The sequence below is a fragment of the Brachycentrus maculatus genome, unplaced genomic scaffold (assembly GCF_059751285.1).
Source record: "Brachycentrus maculatus isolate JH-2025_06_01 unplaced genomic scaffold, ASM5975128v1 h1tg000911l, whole genome shotgun sequence".
Classification (NCBI taxonomy): Eukaryota; Metazoa; Arthropoda; class Insecta; order Trichoptera; family Brachycentridae; genus Brachycentrus; species Brachycentrus maculatus.
This window is the reverse complement of record NW_028281636.1, coordinates 190,378-214,016: the sequence shown is the minus strand read 5'-3', so window position 1 is coordinate 214,016 and position 23,639 is coordinate 190,378. Positions and strand designations below refer to the sequence as shown.

Below are 23,639 nucleotides of genomic sequence, written 5' to 3'. Positions count from 1 at the left end.
TCTCAGCCTTGCACTCTCTCCTGACATGTCCAATGGAACATCTGTTGTATGTACATGGTTTTTCCGCACATTCTCTCCTTACTTGTCCATTGGAACATCTGTTGTAGGTGGTTTTTCAACACCGAGAGATCGCATTTCGCCCGCTATCAGCCTAGTTCATTATTATTTTGACAACTCCGCACTTCACTTCGTGTGGGTTGGAACCGTTACTGCTATATAGGAAAGGAAATGGAAAGAGAAAAGGAACATCGGTAAGAATGTGATAGTTTAGATAACGTAACCTGTTTTATGTGCGGACTCTTTGTGAGGTGAAACTTTTAACCGGATTTATGAATATACTCTTATATGACCCGGTCAAAGTATTACACTTGCCTTTGGCATAACTGTTCACCTCTTCATACGAGCGCGACTCCTGGTAAGTCTACTTGGTGTGCAATGAGCATTGCGTACCGTTCACAGCCTTCTTCGGCATTCGTGTTCAACAAATTAAAGTGACAAATTGTTTGCAACTGCATTTATTAATTTTATAATATTAAGACTATACGGAACAACCTCAACAAAAAAAACTTTTTTTACTATGTATTACTAAAACAAAAACTAAGCGTACTTAATCTGTCCGGGAGTATAGCCATACATGTTCCTCCAAACAAAACATTCTACAAAGGAGTATGAGCGAACATGAACGCCCGCACTTATAACTAAAGCCCTGTGACATTTATTTCTAAAACGGCACTTGTACTGCCATCTGTAATTTAATTTGTACACTAAAACCACACTGGATTATTTTTCTGTTTTACCCACGACATTTTACTTAAAACAAAGTTTGTGCAACGTCATGGTAATGACGCTGTCAAAGAAAACACACAAAATAAAACATGGATAATTTTTATATAAATCATGTTCACTGGTGTAATTAAAAAAACTCACTCTCAGATACAGTTTTGTCTGCTGAAACTCAATCCCGGACAGGTTAATATTATGTCTTATGTACTAAAAACTAACATGAAATATATCATTTTATTTTAAACAAACAATTAGAGTATATTTTAGCAACAACTGAACTCTTTGAATATTACAATACAATTTGAATTTTTCCAAAAATTACATAATAAAATTAATTAGCAAACTTAAATTTATATAACATATTTTAAGTAAAACAAGGTATGAAGTATGTTCCTCAATAATAATATTTACAATACACATTATCCTATATAGAATGGTAAACACAAGTGCGTATAGCAATCACTTAAGCCAGCCAATGATAGGTCGTTAGCCGTGCAAATGCCCAGACTTTCATATTCCCTTAGAATAAAAAGATAATACATCATGATACATGTTCGTGTTCTATCGAATCCTTGGAAGTCTGAATTCCAGGTTATAATATGTTTAAAATAAAGCAAGAAATAATATGTTAAAACTACGTCAAAGCTAAGTCATAATATGTTTGAACTATATCATATGTCTAAACCAAGTCATAATATGTCAAAGCCATATCAAAATATGTTAAAACTATGTCATAATATGTCTAAACCAAGTCATAATATGTTTAAACTTAGTCATATAATAATATGTGTAAACCAAGTCATAATATGTTTAAACTAAGTCATAATATGTCAAAGCCAAGTCATAATATCAGGGCTGTGGAGTCGGAGTAGGAGTCGTAAAAAATGAGTGCCCCAACTACTTTTTCGTTAAAATTTAAAATACATTTTCAAAATTATTATTGTGAATGTGCATTGTGCACGAATATTAAGCTTGCAGGCGCAAATCGCGCCGATATGGTGAATCACCGAGATCCATTTAATGCATAAAGTCTACAAAAATGTGTTTGTCTCCTTTCAAAGAGCATTTGTTTCTCATTTTATTCGCACGCAATTTGCGCGCATTTTTTTCCAGTCATTCTGCAGTGGTCACGTCCACATGTTGACATCATTGCGTTACATAAACAAAATTCTCTCAAGTTTCTCTATCAATTTTTATAATAGCAGGGATCAGAGGTATGTTTCCTTTGTAATAACAAAAAAATGACTTTATGCGAAGTAAACAACCCGATGAAATTGAGTTTTTTAGAGTCGGAGTCATGTTGTTGGTAAATATAGGAATCTGAGTCAGAGTCTTGTTTTACTCCGAGTCCACATCCCTCAATACATAATATGTTTAAACTAAGCCATAATATGTCTAAACCAAGTAGAGCCTTATGACACTATTAATGAATGATTAACATGTTGGAAGATAGTTGATTTATTTATTGACGCCTCTTCCGGGAATTGTTAAGGATATTGCACTTTACGCTATTTCCCTGTTATTGCTTCCCTGACCTTTGTAAACATACCTAGAAAAGGAAGATGAAACATTCTAACATTCACATGTGTCAGACACAGACAAAGGTCAATAACTCGATAAATAACTATTTTCTAAGGAGTTGAGTTTGGCGAAATGCATTTATTTATTTATTCTTAACATTACGCTTAAATGAATAACAATAAACTTTTTTTATTTATTGTTTCGGCATTAACTTTGTGGTAAGACATGTTACAATGATTGAAGAAAACACTTGTTTTTTACCATTTGAGTTTTATTATAGACTACATGTTTCAGAAGTTAAACTTCCATCATTCAGGTCTGTATAGTAACTAAAATATAAAATATAAAATTGTTCTATAAATAAGGAGAGGAGAAAGTAAGGGGAAGGGGTTAGTCAAGGGGCGGAGTTTGAAAGCAAAGGAAAAATGGAAAGCAAAGGTGAAGAATTTTGAAACAATATATTATTTAATAAATTATTATTAGAATTAAGGTTTTTTTGGATTTCTAAATTTTCAAGATAATTCATAATTTGGCCTTTATATGGAACAAGGTGTAATAATTTTAATTTATGAGAGTGAAATGAGTGATCAGTATCTATTATGTGATTTGCAAATTCCGAAAAATAATTACTAACAAGACCGCTATGATGTTCTTTAATTCTAATCTTTGAATTTCTCGCAGTTTGGCCAGTATATTTTTTATCACATATTTCATAAACACCACTTTTTTGCAATAAATCAATTTTAGATTTTGAGTTATCGAGGATTTTATGTAAATTATTATTTGTATAATATGCAGGTTGGATATGGGAGGGTAAGATTTTCGAAATATTTTTAGTTATTGAACCCGTATATAAAATTTTTCGCCAAGATTTATTTTTGATTGAATCATTATTAGGAGCTGAATATATGTATTTTTTGGTTAAATTATTTTTAATTTAATTTATCTATTAGTGCGCTATTATACCCGTTGTTTTTTGCTATTACTTTAATTGTGTTTAATTCCCGATTATAATTTGAGTTACTGCGGGGGATATTAATTAGTCTATTTAATAATGAATGGAAACTGGCCATTTTATGTGAAATAGGATGAATGGAATCAGCTGGAATGACTGTGTCAGTGTGTGTAGGTTTACCATATATACTAAAATCTAATTTATTATTTATAACTTTAATCGATAAATCAAGAAAATTCAGGGTATTATCGTCATTTTTTTCCATAGTAAATTTAATATTATTATGTAATGTGTTGATGTGGGTGAGGAATGAATCTAGTTGTCTATCAGTCCCAATAAAAATACAAAAAATGTCATCAACGTACCTAAACCATCTAAAAATACATGTTTTTACAATAGGATGACTAGAATTTAATAATTCTGTCTCACAATCATTAAGGAACATATCAGCTAATACTGGCGAAAGAGGAGAACCCATTGGGAGTCCGTCTCGTTGTTCATAAATTAAGCTATTAAATTCAAAATAATTTTGAGATGTACAAATATCATAAATTCTAGTCATTTCTTTTACATACAAATCATCTAAATCTGAATCACATAATAGTTTCATAAAAACACTTATGGCGTCTTCTATTGGGACGCCCCTTGACTAACCCCTTCCCCTTACTTTCCCCTCTCCTTATTTATAGAACAATTTTATATTTTATATTTTAGTTATTATACGGACCTGAATGATGGAAGTTTAACTTCTGAAACATGTAGTCTATAATAAAACTCAAGTGGTAAAAAACAAGTGTTATCTTTAATCATTGTAACAATAAACTTGAAAGAAAATCAAATGAATTTAGGTATATAATCATATACGAATACATATATACATGTTAATATGCCGTAGAGTGTGAATTACTAACTCCCAGAATAAAAGACTGCTTTCTGGAATTGGGGTATAACGCTCTAAGGAAAATGAGCAGTTTATAGTTGTCATTAGTACTCACCCTTTTGTCTCTCGCGGATTTCTAACAATGTGTCCAACTGCTTAATGATTTTATCCTTATATTTTACATCAGACGGAATATCGTAGGATCCCCTTCCTTTATATTTTTCTAAAATCATGTCCACTAAAAAAAAAACAATCTTCAGATGTAACCACATGAGCGATGTTTACTACCGTACTAAGCGCAGATAAAATTGATCTATTAAGACGTATTTAGTTTAGTATTCTCGGATCCTCGCTAAACGCTGCCATCAAGTTGGCCCAGGACCGGGAAGAATGGAGAGGGACTTGTGCACCAAGTGCCTGACATTCCAGAAGACCACGACGCTCAGCATTGAGCAAGAAGATGAAGAAGAAGTTTAGTTTTTTTTGAAGCTTTTGATTCTGTCGAGTTCTTATTATTCAAAGAGAAAGACAAAAAAATATGGAACTGAGCAGATTGATAGTGCTCTGTTTCAAGCAAGCTACACTTAAACTGACCAGATTAACAATGCTGTTTCAAGCAGACAATACTGAAGGAGGAGTAAATGGCTATGCTCCACATATGACAAATGTTGCAAATAAAATTACAAAATTATACTTACGATGTGGATGAAAATATTTTGTTAGGTGTTTTTCAGATGTGTCGATGCATTTTTCATTAAAACAGCCAGGACGCGATTGGGATCCTAGGCAGAAAAATATGTTATTAGTGAAATGACCGCACCCTGAGCTACCTCGCTTACCTCATCTGTATCCCAAATATATTGTTATGCGGGCATGGAAAGGGAAGATGCCAGCAATGACTAAAGCACCGGGGGTTGCATACCCGAACTCATTAAAATATTTTTCAGTCTACGTCATTCAGTTTGATGGGTCCCCGTATAATAATGGTCGCATGAAAGCAATTTTGATATTTTATAATCGTTTGCAAAAAAAAAATTAATATACCTAGCAAATATAGTTAAAATAATTTTACAATAGGCTAGGCTTAACCCTTTCCGGTCCTATGTCGAATGTCATTCGACATCGACTTTATTCCGGTGAGTCCTATGTCGAATGTCATTCGACATCGACTTTATTCCGGTGAGTCCTATGTCGAATGTCATTCGACATGGACTTTATTCCGGTGAGTCCTATGTCGAATGACATCTCAACATAGATGAAGAAGAATATGGAATTCTGGGCGTTTACATTTGGGGTTGGCCGTACAGTGCAATGTAGGGGAGTCTGGATGGTTCCATTCTCCTCACATGGTCAGCTCGCTCGGCTACCAGAACGGTAGCCGAGCGAGCAGACCACGACATTACTGAGGTGGATAATACAATACTAGTGTTTTTTTTTTTTGACATCTCAACATAGTTGAAGAAGCATATAGAAGTCTGGGCATTCACGAGACTTACGACCGTCATAGGCATGAAAAAGTTTCAGCTCAATAAAATGCTTCTGTCATCTCACCAAAAGATGTCTCTAGTGAAATTCTAGTGATTGAAGCACCACGTTTCAAAATTGAAACATATATATAGAAGTTCCAAGAATTTGAGTAGTGTGGTTATCAATCATGGGTAGAATTGGTGAATGTTACACGTGTGTCAAGTGGTCACTTAAACCAACCTATGACGGGTCGTAAGCCCCGTAAATGCCCAGACTTCCATATTCTTCTTCATCTATGTTGAGATGTCAAAAAACATATAAAACACTAGTATTGTACTATCCACCTCAGTAGTGTCATGGTCAGCTCGCTCGGCTACCGTTTTAGTGGTCCCAGGTTCGATGCCCCTGGGGGGATTAAATAAATATACGTGATTTTTTCACTTAAACATTTATTCAATATTACCCTGGACTGGTACCTGAAGCGGAGGGCTGATCACCTTTCCTTCATATGTTAATGATCAAGACAACACTGCGTTTATATGATGCAGCGCCCTATGTACCATCGGTGTGCGGATGAAGGTTTGTAGAAGAAGAATTGTATTACGAGGCAAAGTGGCAAGTAAATGCATGGGAAGGAGACGTGTATCGTATTGCACTGCAGTAGTAGATCGCTGTTTAGAGGGAATGCAAAATGGCAATTTTTTGTTATTAGAGGGATTAGCATTCTCCGAGGTCGATTCCCAGCTGTCTTTGGTGGTCTGCCCGGGAGTCGTCTACCTTGGGGTTGGCCGTACAGTACGATGTATGGGAGTCTGGATAATTCAATTCTCTTCACATGCGCATACCATTGTCTCCTTCGTTACCTACCCACCTAACGACATCTTTGATCTCGCATATCATCCATCATCCTGGCGTTTCTTGTTCTGTCTCGTAGACTCTTGCCTGATACACTTCTTAGAGACCTCATTTTTGACACTCTAAGCGTTTTGTTAAGTACCTGAAGCATTTCCACCGGCGTTGGCTTTAGCATTCTCTATTTCGGTATTATTGAGCAGCAGTAACAACTGCTGCTCGGCGTTGCCCCTCATCAAATGGCTCGGAATGCAGCTTGGACCAGCCACCTTGAATTTCCATATGAGACTCTCCACTGGAATAAAATAAACACATTGCAATATCAAGGATTGTGATAAGACTGCCATTTTCCATTGCGGATAAGTTGTGTCCCACAGTATTTAGCCAGAAATTAAGTGTTAGTTGATATATGATATTGTTTACTTAAATATCTGTATGAAAACACGCGCACACATCGCTCATTCCTCTCAAGAACGTCATAAATCAAAAAACTTGATTTTTAGGAGAACATTTTTAAAGTTTAAAAATATAATACAATGTATTAAAAATAAATATCAAGCCACTTATTGAACTTTGTTACTGTGCAACAGATTTTTCTCCATTTGAAAAATACACATTATGTAAATTCAAAAAAATATTTAAAAACACCTTTTCTTCAAAATGCAAAAACAACATTTTCCGCCCTGTAGCGGGTAAATATTAAGATAAAAATATGCCAATTTTGCTGGGATATAGTACATTTTCTGGGCATTCCAAAAACATGCAAAACTAAAAAATTGTCGATTTTTGTTTATGACGTTCTAAAAAGGAGTGAGCGACATACACACACATGCATGTATATGTATGTGTGCGTGTGTATATGTATATGTATATATATATATATATATATATATATATATATATATATATATATATATATATATATATATATATATTTGTCCGCCTCCGTAGCGTGATGGTCAGCACGCTCGGCTACCGTTCTGGAGGTCCCGGGTTCGATTCCCAGGGGGGGTCAAATAAATACAAGTGTTTTTTTCACTCTAATATTTATTCCATATTACCCAGGACTGGTACCTGAAAAGGAGGGCTGATCACCTTTCCTTCATGTGTTAACGATCAAGATAACACTGCGTTTGTATGATGCAGTACCTTACCTAAGAAATACGATATGCCATAGCATACAAATACTTACAATGCTCATGTTCAAATTTATTGAAATGCTCGATATTTGTGTTGTGACATTTCTCACCGTACACGCATTTATCACGATTCTCTACAATAAATAAAAAATAATGATTACATATATATTTTAAAAAAACACATCCATTTAAAATGTAATTTCATTTGGCTCTAAACAAAAATATAAATATATAATTTTGAAGATTTTCACAATCCTAAGAAACATTTAATGTATTTTATTTTATTTTTTTAGAAATGCGGTTAAAAAAAAATGAGTATAAGTGTTTCCTTATATAATACAGTACTGTACTTGTATGTATTGTTTACATAAAATAAATTGCCCAAATACATACTTCATTTACTACATTTTATTTATTAACCTTTACTGCATACATGAAAATAAAAATTAACAAGTACAAACATATACAGTAATTTGCAGATAATTTAACGACATAATACGGAAAAATACTTTACCAAGGCAAAAAGCTGTCTTTAACCTTTCCCTTCTAGTGCTAAAATAAAATTTGCGTCCCGGTGTTGGGTAGTTACTACACAATTTAAAAAAATAGCGATTTTAAATGGGAAAAATACGGATATTCATAGCTAATCCCCTAAATAAATTATAAATTAAGTAAAAAATTATAATGATTTAGATTTATTTGCTGAAAACATTAAAAAACCATCTGACAACGCTCACGGAACAAGCATAGGTCCACTCTTGTGGGAAGCTCAGGAGCTACTGAACGCTAGCCAGAGAACATTGAGCTTTGAGCTCCTCAAGCTTGCACAGTGCAATTATGTAAGAGTGAGATGCGAATATAGTGTTGCGGTTGTTGCACACTCTTCACGCGCTGTTTATATATATAATACCTCTGATGTACCCCATAAATTCTGAATATTATTGATATTATTTTTTAAATCAACGCGTAAATATGTTATGGAGGAATATCTAAAATCTTAGCGTTGTATTTATTATATTTATAGAGATATTAAGGGTATTACAAGGTAAACAACACCGAGAAGGGAAGGTTTATGAAAATCAACTAGCCGGCTTTGCAAAAACTGGCTCTTTTTTGGCTGCCAGGGTGTGACCGCGTTATCCGGACTGTGGAGTTTTCGTGACTCTACTATATTGCGCAAGTTTTATAATGGAGTGGATGAGTAAATTTTACTAAGTTCAGTTTCAGTTCTACATATCAATCAACATATTAAGTTTCCATACTGTTTTTTTCATGTCTCTTGCTCCTTGCGCCTGTGTCGTCTGGTTTGGAAGTATTGCGACGCGTGCCTTTTCTGGTCGTCTCGGGGGAAGGTGGTGGTTTTTTAGTCTGCTTTTTGGTATTCTTAAAGTCAATACCGCTGTCCAAAATAATGCCCAGCTGGTTTTCAATATTTTCTTCGTCTCTAAATCTATGAGGAATATCGTATGGACCTCGTCCCGAATATTTCTGCAAGATCTTCTTCACTGTAACATGACGCATGTTTATTGTCACTTTGATTCAAGTAATTCAGGAAAACAACATATAATAACCAACATCTTGCGAAAAATAGTAGAACTGCAGAATCAGGATACAAAGATTTTGAGACAGCCATGATGTCGTGGATAGATCGTGAACACTAATACTACTTACCCGATTCTAAAATAACTCTTTTAACCTTTAACTGCTGAGGTGGGGGCCGCTCAAGCCTTGAGAAAGTAAAATTGCTGAATTATTCCCTTCCCCCCCGCATGACACACTCGTACCTTCTAGTATTATTAAATATAAGCACACACACACACACATATATATATATGTATATATATATATATATATATATATATATATATATATATATATATATATATATATATATAAATATATAAATATATATATATATATATATATATATATATATATATATATATATATATATATATATAAATATATAAATATATATATATATATATATATATATATATATATATATATATATATATATATATATATATATATATTATATATATATATATATACGGAGCTCTGAGGTCCCCACGTCAGTGGTTACGTGAAATTTAACCCACCTCAGTAGGTGGGTTAAATTTCACGTAATATATATATATATATATATATATATATATATATATATATATATATATATATATATATATATATATATAAATATATAAATATATATATATATATATATATATATATATATATATATATATATATATATATATATATATATATATATATATATATATATATATATATTATATATATATATATATACGGAGCTCTGAGGTCCCCACGTCAGTGGTTACGTGAAATTTAACCCACCTCAGTAGCTAAAGGTTAAGCACATACAACTTCATATGAGATAAGAAATAACATAAAAGCAAACTCACAGTGAGGGTGAGAATATTTCTTGAAGTGTTTCACCTTAGTGCTGGTGCAAGATTCCCCTCTATCGCACTCACTCAGTTCACTCTCATCTGCAACATACAACAATAATTCCACATTCTACCTGTTTATATGAATGTGCATATTCCAACAAAAGAGAGGCGTTTCTCGTTCCACCCATAGTGTAATATTTGACAATGAGTAACAGTTCCAGGCGAACGGAGCGAGAGTCGACACACAAAAACAGGTGGCCTGGCCCAAACCCTTTCCACAGAGTGGCTGGACATCGGGGTTTCTACACAAATACTATTCCATGTTCGATCGTTGTATATCGAGCTCCAATATGTGGGAACCAGAGTCTCTGTTTTGTATTTTATTGGAATATACATTTGTAATCAACCGACGTGATAGTTGCATGAATGACTGGGCAAATGTGTATTTGCCATGTGCGCCATTTTCATTTGTTTAAATGAAAATTGCGCACATGGCAAATATGCATTTGTCTTAAAAAGTTTCGTTAATATTAAAAGGATAAAAATCAAGTCAAAAACCATGATACAAATGCAGGAAATTCTACACTCGGACAACTGTGCACATGAAAAATACACAGACAACAACCGAACAACAATGATTGCGCAATCATTCCGTGTGCATTTGTCATGGGCACATTGTCGTGTGTGCATTCGTCTTATGCACAGTTGCATGTGTGCATTCGTCTTATGCACAGTTGCATGTGTGCATTCGTCTTATGCACAGTTGCATGTGTGCATTCGTCTTATGCACAGTTGCATGTGTGCATTCGTCTTATGCACAGTTGCATGTGTGCATTCGTCTTATGCACAGTTGCATGTGTGCATTCGTCTTATGCACAGTTGCATGTGTGCATTCGTCTTATGCACAGTTGCATGTGTGCATTCGTCTTATGCACAGTTGCATGTGTGCATTCGTCTTATGCACAGTTGCATGTGTGCATTCGTCTTATGCACAGTTGCATGTGTGCATTCGTCTTATGCACAGTTGCATGTGTGCATTCGTCTTATGCACAGTTGCATGTGTGCATTCGTCTTATGCACAGTTGCATGTGTGCATTCGTCTTATGCACAGTTGCATGTGTGCATTCGTCTTATGCACAGTTGCATGTGTGCATTCGTCTTATGCACAGTTGCATGTGTGCATTCGTCTTATGCACAGTTGCATGTGTGCATTCGTCTTATGCACAGTTGCATGTGTGCATTCGTCTTATGCACAGTTGCATGTGTGCATTCGTCTTATGCACAGTTGCATGTGTGCATTTGCCATGCGTATAGTTGTTGTCCGTGTATTTTTCACCTGCACAATTGTCTGAGTGTAGTATTTCCTGCATTTGTATCGTGTTTTTTTAGACTTGATTTTTATCCATTTGATAATAACAAAACCTTTTAAGAATTACACCCCACAGTAAGTAGAACGGCAGCTTAAAGTATTAATAATTACCTTCACTCTCTTCATGGGACGAATCTCTTCTAGATTTATGTCCACCTTTCGACTTGGACTGATCTGAAATGAGTTAATTCACATAAACTCATTCCATAGTGAGTCACACTCGTGCATAAATTAAAGTCTTAAAAATATTTTAACTTATAAAAATAAAATTTTACTTGGTAAATATCACTAATTCTTAAAGTCTATTGAAATACCTGTTTCCATGCATTCTGCATCATTTTCATACGCCAAATGGATCGAAATAAATTTTAAGAAATAGTGGTACTTTCGGACCCTTATCCGCACCCCAATGGTGCATAGGGCACTGCATCATATAAACGCAGTGTTATCTTGATCGTTAACATACGAAGGAAAGGTGATCAGCCCTTCACTTCAGTGAATTACCTAACGTCCAAGTGACTCTGAAATCTAGCTACGGCTTATGCAACACCGTTTATCATGTCCCTACTCAGGCTTCAACTTTAAAAGTTTCATAGCCTATGCCTACTTGTGAGTGGATTTACTCTTTATGTTTAAAGTTACTATAATTTCATGTAATTCATGAGTGAAAATTCTAGGCAAAAACACTCGCTCCCTTCACTTCAGGTACCAGTCCAGGGTTTATATTGAATAAATATTAAAGTGAAAAAATCACTTTTATTTATTAGACCCCCCTCTGGGAATCGAACCCGGGACCTCTAGAACGGTAGCCGAGCGTGCTGACCATTACACTGCGGAGGCGGACAGTGGTACTAACCGAGTAAAATTTAAATTAAAAACACATAGATATTACCACAAAATAACTACCGAATCAATTAAATTAAATTTTAAGTTTAAAAGATTTTCGTATTGTATTTGTTATAATTATGGAGCTGCTTGGGAGTAATTTCTTTATCAGGAAAGATTGCAGATAGAATAATCAGGAGATGTTAAATGCAGATTATTTAACAAAGCACATTCCAGGAATTATTATCAGCTTATGGTATGTATATGAGATGATTACATATGACCTGTCATGGATTGGCAGATAATATAAAACACTCTCCTTATCATTCATCATTCACTTTGTGTAATACCATGTAAATAACAATAATAATTTGTGTAATATCCTGTCCATCAAACCTCCTCCCTCAGTTTTCCTTTCTACCTCCTTCCCTAAACTCCACTTTTCCTTTGCCTTCCTTATTATCATCAATTTGTAATTTATGTTTTTTTTTCAAATGTTCAAGCACTATCTACCCTCTGATTGGAAACAGGTATATATGGTATCAAACATTTTTAAAAATATCGCTAGTCTGTTTTTGGTTGGTTGGATGATATTGTTTTTAGCAATAAGCCCGCATTTCTTTTTTGCACATGAAGTTTTTTTTAAAAATTAGATAATCTAGTCTTTGTTTAGATAATCCAGAAAAAATATAAATAAGTAAAGCAATTAGTAAAGACTAGCTAACTAACTAACCATCACGCTGCTACCACTATACATAATACCATGCTACCACTATAATACTATATGCTATAATACCACTAAATGAGTTTTATTAGCATTACGCACGACTAGTTTCGAAAACTACAGATCTTTTCATGTGCAGTTGAAAAGTAATAGTAATAGTCATGTGTAATGAAACAAAACTCATTAAGTGTTATTTTAAACTAACTAACTAACGAGAATAGAACGCCACACCACTCTGTCTTTGCAAACATTCTTCGCCTCTTCCACGTTCACGCATCTCCTCATACATACCCGCTGATTGTTACGACTCTTAACCTGACCACTTTCAAGTATTTGGCATACCTGATCGTGCCATGTTTTTCTCGGTCTTCCTCTGCTCTTTTTTCCACTTACATTCGCCTCATAAATATGTTTTACCGTTCTTTCCCCACTCATTCGTTCTACATGTCCAAACCATCTCAACACACCTTTCTTAATTTTATCGATAATGCTTATCTCAGCTTTGCATTCCTTCCTTATTTCACTATTCGCACATCTATCATACATCGTTTTGTCGCACATTCTTCTGAGAGATCGCATTTCGATTGCATTCAGTTTACTTTCATCCTTCTTTTGCCAACTCCATGTTTCACTTCCATATATTGGAGTTGGAACCATATAAATATAGCACCAAGCACCAAGGCACAAGCGGCTTACGTCTCTAAACCTGATAAAAAATAAGCAATTAAATTTAACTACAAGTCCACTTTTAAAAATATTCCCACTGTGATTCATTTGTCTTCATTCAATTTTTACTTTTGTAAAAATTTTCATTTTAATCTACATTTGACCTGATGATTGAATGATTATTCCGAAACTGGTAGTCACGAAATAGTGTTATTTAAAGTTTATTAAAGTGGTATACACAAAGTGAATGATGAATGTTAAGGAGAGTGTTATATTACCGTACCACAAAGTTAACAATGCTTTTAATATACAAAATAGATAATATATCGCTCACTCCTTTCAAGAACGTCATAAATCAAAAATCGTCAATTTTCAGTTGTGCATGTTTTCGGAATGCCCAGAAAATGTACTATATCCCAGCAAAAAAAGCATATTTTTAACTTAATATTTACCCGCCACAGGGCAGAAAGTGTTGTTTTTGCATTTTGAAGAAAATGTATTGTTTAATTATTTTTTTGAACTTACTGAATATTTTTCAAATGGAGAAAAATCGTTCAGGTTTTACCTAAAAAGATCTGTTGCACAGTAAAAAGTTCAATAAGTGCCTTGATATTTATTTTTAATACATTGTATTATATTTTGAAACTTTAAAAACGGTCTCCTGAAAAATCAAGTTTTTTGATTTATGACGTTCTTGAAAGGAGTGGGCGATATATGTAACTTGTAAGATACAAATGTTTTCTTGATTATACAAAAGTATGGCGATGATGGATTACCTTGTAAAAGAAAAACACTTGGTTTTTAGCACTTGAGTTCATTTTAATTTAACGACTAGTTCTTCAGGTCTAAATGTAAACTCAGTTTACATTTGGACCTGAAGATGGAAGCATAGCTTCTGAGACGAGTCGTCATAATAAAAACAAGTGCTTTTCTTTTATTTCATCATGTCTTACCACAAAGTGAATGCTAAAACAACAAATAACATGGATTACCTTTATCACTCGCGTGTCCCTTTTTCCTCGGAGTCCTGGATTCTTCCTCTGAAGATTCAGACTCTTGGCTGGATGAAGAGGAGTCCCGGTTCCGGTTCTTGAGGGCCTTATGTTTATTTCTCCTCTTGTTTTTTTCGTCAGAATCAGATTCATCATCTTTATCTGACGAGGAATCTCTCATTGTATGCATCATTTGCAGCTGTTTTTCAACGGCGTCATTATTGAGCAATTTTTTCGGGATTTTGTACGGTCCACTTCCTTTATAATTCTCCAAAATTTCTTCCACTAAAAAAAATCGCCATTCAAAATCACCATTGTTTGACAACATTTATTTTTTAAAAATATTAACAGAATACCAATAATTTACTAGAAATCCGTTTCTGCAAATCCAGACTCGCGCAAAGACACTCATTTTTGATAGCTCCAAAACTGTTTAATTCATTCCACAAAGACTATATGTTAGACATTAATTACCTAAGTTTGCTTCGATTTAAAAAAAAATAAATTATTTATTGAGAAAACAGAACTAAGTACCTTCTTATTTAAACGTACAACTCATATGGCATATATTTGCTAACATTTTTTTATGTTCATCTTTTTTATTGTTTTGTTTTCTGTTAAAATCAAATATTTGTTGTTTATATTAGCACTTTTAATCTAATTTTATTTCTGATAATATCTATTGGATTCTTTCCAGTGCCCTTTATTATAACCTAAAATATAATGTATACCCACACCCCCCACATACCCCACACACCCCACACACAGGCCATGGAAACCGCCCGCAAACCAATTTAGAATATTTACTTTCCTAGCTTTTGTGAGGAAATTCATATCTGTAATAGATTTTAATTACCTAATTTTGACAACAACATTTTGAGTGTGTCCAAATATGTGTTCACAAATCTGGATTATCTTTATACGAGTTATTTTTCATATTATTTTTTGTCATCTCATCAAAGTTGAAGAAGAATCCATATTCTATAAGTCTGTCTATAACTTCCATAAGTCTGGGCATTTACGGGACTGACCACCGTCATAGGCTGGTTTAAGTGATCACTTTAGACACGTGAAGTTTCTTTTCGTCTCACCAATAGATGTCTCTAGTGAAGTTCTACTGATTCAAGAACAATGAATCTAAATTGGTTCATATATATAGATAGAACTTCCAAGAATTTGAGTAGTGTGGTTGTTAATAATGGGTAGAATTGGTGAATGTTACACGTATGTAAAGTGATCACTTAAACCAGCCTACGACGGTCGTCAGTCCCGTAAATGCCCAGACTTCCATATTCTTCTTCATCTTTGATGAGATGTCAAAAAATAATACTCAATTCTACATTTCAATTACTTTGCGAGCATATTCGCGAAATTCACGAGCGAATCTTTTAATAACTTAGTAAAAAACGAATACAAAGCGAAAAACTCCTTACGGTGTGGATGCGATTCTTCACGAAAATGTTCAGCATTTAACCTATAACATTTGCTCCCGAAAGAGCATTCGGGTTTTCGTGACTTCGGCATTTTCGGTTTTTTCTTCAGCTGAAAAACAACAATATTGCATCAAAAACAGCACAAAACCTCTTTAAAACTTACCTTATTTTATATGACAGTCAATAATAATGCCCAAAAAGAGGTAGAAAGATCAAAAAGTCCATAAAATATATAAAAATAAATATCATGTCATACGGAATATGGAATAGATAAGAATGCGGGTGACAGGCCAAAGACTAACTCATTTGTATACGACAGTCCGAATCAAAGATTTTACAATGGGACCTCTCATACAAGCAAAAAGGGGTTCGGTGCCTCCGACACTCTTTCCCGCGACTTTCGCCAGTCAAAACAAAAAATGTTTCGCCTAACGAGTGTTTCTCTTGATGAGTGAGATTCTGCAACGAATTATGCTCGTTATGAGAGGTTCCACTGTATTTTTAGTAGCCGAATGAAGAATACGTAAAAAGGGTATAATGAAACTGAGGCTGAGCTTAGGGACCATTACAAAATGCCCCAAACCTTTTCATAAATGTCACGTTTATAGTGGCCTAGCTTCATTTGAAGTTTAGAATGAAATGCATGTATATTGAATTTGAAATTTGTATTGTATTCGTAACTTTTATAGTATTGTTAACATTACATTCATATGAATGTTACAAATGTTATAAATAACAGAAATGTAACGTTATGTAATCAAATAAGTAAAAATGACTAACCACAATGTAAATGCTTTAAATATTAATAATAAATAATGATAATAAAACCCTTATCCGCACCCCAATGGTGCAAGGGCATTGCGTCATATAAACGCAGTGTTATCTTGATCGATTACACATAAAGGAAAGTTGATCAGCCCTCCGCTTCAGGTATCAGTCCAGGGTAATATTGAATAAATATGACAGTGAAAAAATCACTTATATTTATTTTACCCCCCTTGGGAATCGAACCCGGGACCTCCAGAACGGTAGCCGAGCGTGCTGACCATTACACTACGGAGGCGGACGAAATATATACATAGAGGAAAGTGCCTAGTTCCAGGTACCTACCCAAATATTTCGAGTTTAAAAATAAAGGAAAAATGGAAAGCAAAGGTGAAGAATTTTGAAAGTTTATGTTATTGATTCAATTATTCTTAAAATTCAAGTTTTTTGGGCTTTCTAATATTTTTTTAATAATTCATAATTTTGCCTTTATGTGGTACAAGGTGTAATGATCGTAATTTATGAGAGTGGAACGAGTGATTTGTATCTTTTATGCGCTTTGCAAATACCGAAAAAATAATTACTAACAAGACCGCTACGATGTTTTTTCATTCTAATCTTTAAATTAAAAACAAGTGTCTTATTTAATAATTTTTAACATGTCTTACCACAAAGTATAGAAATGCCGAAACAACAAATAAAATAGAGCAATCGTATTAAATTATATCAAAAAATGTAATAATTAAGTTAAATGAATGCATTCGAAATGCGATCTCTCAGAAGAATGTGCGACAAAACGATGTATAATAGATGTTCGAATAGTGAAATAAGGAAGGAATGCAAAGCTGAGATAAGCATTATCGATAAAATTAAGAAAGGTGCGTTGAGATGGTTTGGAACGAACGAGTGAGGAAAGAACGGTAAAACAAATTAATCAGGCGAGTGTAATTGGAAAAAGGAGCAGAGGAAGACCGAGAAAAACTTGGCACGATCAGGTATGCCAAATACTTGAAAGTGGTCAGGTAAGGAGTCGTAATAATCGTCGGGTATGTCCAAGGACATGCATAAACGTGGAAGAGGCGAAGAATGTTTGCAAAGACAGAGTGGTGTGGCGTTCTACTCTCTCTGCCTACCCCTGCGGCGTGATGGTTAGTTAGTTAGGAATGGAAAATAATGATTTTACTGACCTGTTGAAATTTCGCAACGTGTCGCTCTGTACGGAGTATAATCAGCAACTGACGACTCACAAATAATTGAAGCATACAATCATAGTTATAAATATAAATATATTATCAAGGAAATAAAATGTGAGTAATGCATGTGTAGTCGGCGTAATATGCCTCTTTGGGCGTAATTTAGATAAGAGCATTCTTGTGGTGACATCGGCGATCAAATTTTTAAAAAATACTCGTGAGAAAAAATATTCGTACTCGCTGGAAGTGAAATAGTTTTAATTTTAGATTTTATTCGTGCATGATTAAAATCAGGGCTTCTTTTTAACTCACCCTTCCCGGATTACTTCTAATAACCATCAATATCTCTATAAATATAGTAAATACAAGGCTAAGATTTTAGGTATTCCTCCGTAATATAACAACGTAATGATTTCAAAAATAATATAAATAATTATCAGAATTTATCGGCTACATCGGAGGTATTATATATATAAACAGCGCGTGAAGAGTGTGCGGGAACCGCGACACTATATTCGCATCTCACTCTTGCATACTTGCACTGTGCAAGCGTGAGGAGCTCAAAGCTCAATGTTCTCTGGCTAGCGGCTAACGGGCTTGCGGCTAGCGGGCTTGCGGCAGTAGCCCTTGGGCTTCCGACAAGAGTGGACCTAAGCTTGTTCCGTGAGCGTTGTCAGATGGTTTTTTAATGTTTTCAGCAAATAAATCTAAATCATTATAATTTTTTACCTCATTTATAATTGATTAAGGCCAGAAACTATGATTGTCTTTATTTTCCGATTTAAAATCGCCATTTTTTTTTATTGTAGTGACTACCCAACACCGGGACGCGTTTTTATTTAGCGCCGGAAATGAAAGATAAACAAAGTCCAGGAACTCACTTCACCAAAGCTTTTTACCAAAAAAATACATTCAAATATCATTTAAATAAAATTTTAAGTATCTTTTACTATCATTTTGACGAATGATATAAATATATATATTCAAAATATGACTTTCTTTTAAAATCATTATTAATATTTTATTATAACTTAATTATAATGGAGTCCGGTTTCGAAGCTAACCGGTAGACATTATAATTAAGTTATAATAAAATATTTATAGTGATTTTAAAACAAAGTTTTATTTCAATTATAAAATGGAAAATCACAAAGTTATTGCTCAAAATATAAATTATAAAGATATTAATATAGATTGCAATCACGTAAGCGCAAACATTGTTTCGTCAAATTGATTTTGATAATTGAATTTTTTAAATTTATTCCTGAAAAAAGGTGCCGGACGCCGGTCCATCGCGTTACATGAAATAAAAAGGCCTGAGTGTAATTAAAAAACCATGTATAATAAAACCTGTTGATTCTTCTCTAACATAACATTTGACGTAATTAAATTTTTTGCTTAAAACACCGTTTTTGTGTTGAAAAAATACATTTTTCGTCGAAACAGATGTATAGTTTTGATAAGAAAAGAGTTATTGAAAGATAAGGAGTGAAAAAATCTACATGAATCGTAAAACACCAAATCGGACGTGAAGTACCGTCCGGTTCTCAGCGCGGCCGGACGCTTACTGAATTCTATTATTGCCAGTAAGGCCTTAAAACACTGTTTTTGTATTGAAAAAAATAGTTTTTTAATAATAAATAAATGGTTTTGAAAAGAAAAGAGTTATTGAAAGGTGAAAAGTTTTATTTTTAAATACATTCTTAAAAAAATCCAGTTCCAATATTTTACATATATTCTGAAGAAAAAAAATATTCTGAAATAAAATTTGCGCAGAAACACGACTGGCCCCTAGCGCGGCCGGTCGCGTTCCGAGTTTGTACGTTTGAGATCTCAGCCTTAATAAAGAGAGATTTTCTTCAATTTAATTCCATGTCGCCATTTTGTAATCCAAGTCATCAACAAAACGGTGCTGAGATTACGTGGACAGGTCAGGAATAATAAGGCAGAGTGGTGTGACGTTCTATCCTCTCTTCCTACCCGTGCCTTATTAGTCAGCTAGTTATCAATCACCTTCAAGGTGACATTATGAATTTATGTACAAATACATACACATATGTACATGTGTCTGCTTACATAAGGTGAAAATTGATAAAAGGAATCAACTAAAATTGTAAGTAAAATAAAATTCTAAGAAGTACTTATCGGATTTTGCATGCCAATTCATATTTATCACATTACTATCAATTAATAAAATAATAATAACGGAAATTAAAATTGTACTCAGAACTGCTGATAAACTGATAAAGAAATGTGACAATAGAGTGGAACCTCTCACAACGAGCACCTCCCATAGTAAGTAATTTGCGTGACAAGCAAAAAAATGTAAAAAAGTTGCTCCTTTAACGAGCGATATTTCACATAACGAGTTACAGAGAGGGCAAGTCCCTTAGATTTCGCGTATGGTTTTTAATTTGCCACATTCCCTACAAAAGTGTTTGATTTGTCTTTCCTCAATACAGTGATAGTGAAGTAAATTCAATTCTCTAAATGGAGTCGATGCGCTTAGCCCAGTTACACCAAAGTGTAAACCCGTGTCCCATCAGGAACTATTAAATATAAATACAGTGAAAAAAAATGGCAAGTCCCTTTTTCGTGACATTCACTTGTGAGCCGGGACTACCGCGTCTGGACTCGAGGCGGATAGCCGTGAAAGAGCACAGCCAAGAGCAGCTTATGAAGTTGCATCGTGTTTCGCAGCAAGGAGAGCTTATTAGTGGAAGAGGAGGAAGTAGCCGAGCAACAATCTTCTAGCGCAATAAGACAAATTCGCATCCTATATTAAGAAGATCCATATTTGTCCGCCTCTGTAGTGTAATGGTCAGCACGCTCGGCTACCGTTCTGGAGGTCCCGGGTTCGATTCCCAGGGGGGTCAAATAAATATAAGTGATTTTTTCACTGTAATATTTATTCAATATTACCCTGGACTGGTACCTGAAGCGGAGGGCTGATCACCTTTCCTTCGTGTGTGAACGATCAAGATAACACTGTGTTCATATGAAGCAGTGCCCTATGCACCATTGGGGTGCGGATAAGGGTTTTATTATTATTATTATATTAAGAAGCATCACCCTAATAAGGAGGTGGCTATTCGTGCTACAAATATATTCAATGATAATGCTGTGACACAATTTCGACAAATTTTGAAACATCGGCAAAAACTAATGTCTTTAGACAATTTTTTAGTTTAAAAGGATTTATTGTTTCGCTCACTCCTTTCAAGAACATCATAAACCAAAAATCGACAATTTTCAGTTGTGCGTGTTTTCGGGATGCCCAGAAAATGTACTATATCTCAGCAAAAGCAGCATATTTTTACCTTGATATTTACCCGCTACAGGGCAGAAAGTGTTGTTTTTGCATCTTGAAGAAAAGGTATTGTTTAATTATTTTTTCAAATATACTAAATATTTTTCAAATGAAGAAAAAACCTTCAGATTTTACCTAAAAAGATATGTTGTATAGTATAAAGTTCAATAAGTGGCTTGATATTTATATTTAAAACATTTTATTATATTTTTAAACTTTAAAAACGATCTCCTGAAAAATCAAGTTTTTTGATTTATGACGTTTTTGAAAGGAGTAAGCGATAGGTATAAAAGAGAATTTTTTAAGGTGGGGACTTACCAGACCATTTCGTCATAATGTCGCTCGTGGCGAGCATCCGATTTCTGATGAGCACTCAGAATGCACTCAGCGCTCAGAACGTATTACGTTACAATGAAATGACTCCGGTCAGTCTCCACCTTTACATATTTTCTACAGTTACATATTTAAAAAAAAAAACATGTAGGGACCAACAAGAAAATATGACCAGATGAGGTTAGGATAGGTTTAGGTTAGGTTAGGTAGTCTATCACACTTTGGCTCCAAATATACAAGGTGAAATATAGTGCTCTTACATATGTATAAGAGAGAATACATTACATATTTTCTAGTGTTACATATTTAAAAAAAATCAAATGGGGTTGAAAAAAAAAAGAATATATGACCAGATGAGGTTGGGTTAGATTAGGTTATGTACTTTACCATTCTTTGACTCCATATACATAAGGTGAAATGTGTCGCTCAGTTTCAAAATCCGCCAAATCCAGTTTTATAAGATTTTAAAGTAAATACCACATCGAAATGCAAATTGTAGGTTTTATTGTTTAAAATATTAATATATTTGGAAACCCTGCTAGATTCCACGTAAAAAATACTTAAAAACAGCGTTGTCGTTCAAATTCCGCTATATCCATGGAACTTCCCTTCTGACCCATATCGGCCAATCAGAGAGCAGGGATAGTTCAAAAATCAAGATGGCGTCATTGTCGGTTTGTGTCTCGTAGAAGTGTTTTGTGCTTGTGTTATTTGTGGATTTTTAGTATAAATAATGACTGATTTGGCAAAAAACGTGGTGCAAGTTCCTCCTAAGGAAGCTAGAAAACGTGTTATCAATAAAAACAACTGAAAAAGGGAATTGAAACGTCAGAATCGGTGAGTCAAAAACTGCCTGTTATTTACATACAGCATGTTCTTCCATGTGAATAATTATCAACTTGGCGTTTTCTTGATAAAAACTTTTATGAGGATATTTTTAAACTAAACTAAATAATCTCGTTAACTGAAGCAAAACATTTTTTTTTCAGATAATTATCTAAACATTTACTCAGCTTGCCAAAGTGTAAACACGGAAATAACACATATAAATGTTCAATGCTTTCTATTCAAGAGGTATCAAGAATGCATCGTAATTTTTATATCTCTGTCAAAAAAATTTATCAAGATAATTATATATTACAGCATTGCCGTATGAAACAGTGTACAAGAGAAAGGCCAACATCCGGAACCAGAGGCCCTAAAGATATGAGTGTCAATTATTACATTTTATCATTAATCCACGAAAGCAAGTAAGAGATTTTTACTGAAACGTGGAAGACGAAATGTGAGCGTGCAAGGAGAAGAAAATGATAAGCATGACTTTTGTCGACCAAAAATAGTTGTCAATTAGATCCTTCAATATTAAGAAGAGGAAATAAAATTGCACCTCTCAAAATCAAAGATGTAATTTCATTGCTGACAAAGCACTATGGCGAAGATTGGCGCAATCAACCATATTTGCAATTCTATAAAAACGTCGAACAAACAAACGAAAATTTCGCCCAACGAGAAAATATAGAATGCGTCCCGTTAGTGGAAACTGAAAATTTTATAAAAGCTTGTATACTAATGTAAAACTTGTTTTTGTATGTGTTACTACAAAATATTTTTATTTGTATGTAAATATTGTATACCTTACCTTTATTTCTATATATTTATATTATAATGTACCTTTATTTTGCTAATTAAATATATAATACCTACTAAATTTTTCTTGTTATTTTGATGACACAAATAATTTTGAAGCAACCTGTATAGCTGAATTTACAATGATGGCCAAGGTTTAAGTTACTTGCAAAATCCGCTACATCCTTCAATGTTAATATCAAAACCCGCCAGATCCTAAAGTGAATATCAAAATCCGTCAGATCCATATTTTTTTTACCATAAAACATCGTTTTCTTAAAAAATACTGACGAATTTTCTAAAAAAACTGGATAATTCTCAATTTCATAATATTTCATTAAAAGGTGGACAAATTTTTTAAACTTAAATGTCACCCAGAGAATTTTGCA

The 23,639-nt window shown here is 33.9% G+C and overlaps 1 protein-coding gene across 1 annotated transcript; it reads right to left on the bottom strand.

Moving 5' to 3' along the window:
* Positions 1–499: 499 nt before the first annotated feature.
* On the bottom strand, positions 500–18,065 carry LOC148299881 (uncharacterized). Its single transcript, XM_088275543.1, has 11 exons — positions 17,976–18,065; positions 16,024–16,132; positions 14,591–14,875; positions 11,495–11,557; positions 10,027–10,113; positions 8,860–9,102; positions 7,651–7,731; positions 6,604–6,753; positions 4,838–4,921; positions 4,255–4,377; positions 500–2,332 (listed from the first exon to the last, which is right to left on the bottom strand). The coding sequence occupies exons 1-11, from the start codon at positions 18,048–18,050 to the stop codon at positions 2,292–2,294; spliced, it is 1,341 nt and encodes a 446-aa protein (XP_088131669.1). The 5' UTR covers positions 18,051–18,065; the 3' UTR covers positions 500–2,291.
* Positions 18,066–23,639: the final 5,574 nt, after the last annotated feature.

What these genes read in the sequence shown, in the direction of transcription:
- LOC148299881 (XM_088275543.1), bottom strand. Translation starts at nt 18,050, where the DNA reads ATGCTTCAATTATTTGTGAGTCGTCAGTTGCTGATTATACTCCGTACA. An exon ending in GGGACACGCGAGTGATAAAG is followed by an intron (nt 11,558 to 14,590) that starts GTAATCCATGTT and finishes AACTCATTTCAG; the next exon opens with ATCAGTCCAAGTCGAAAGGT. An exon ending in CAAGAGACATGAAAAAAACA is followed by an intron (nt 7,732 to 8,859) that starts GTATGGAAACTT and finishes TATTTATTGTAG; the next exon opens with AGAATCGTGATAAATGCGTG.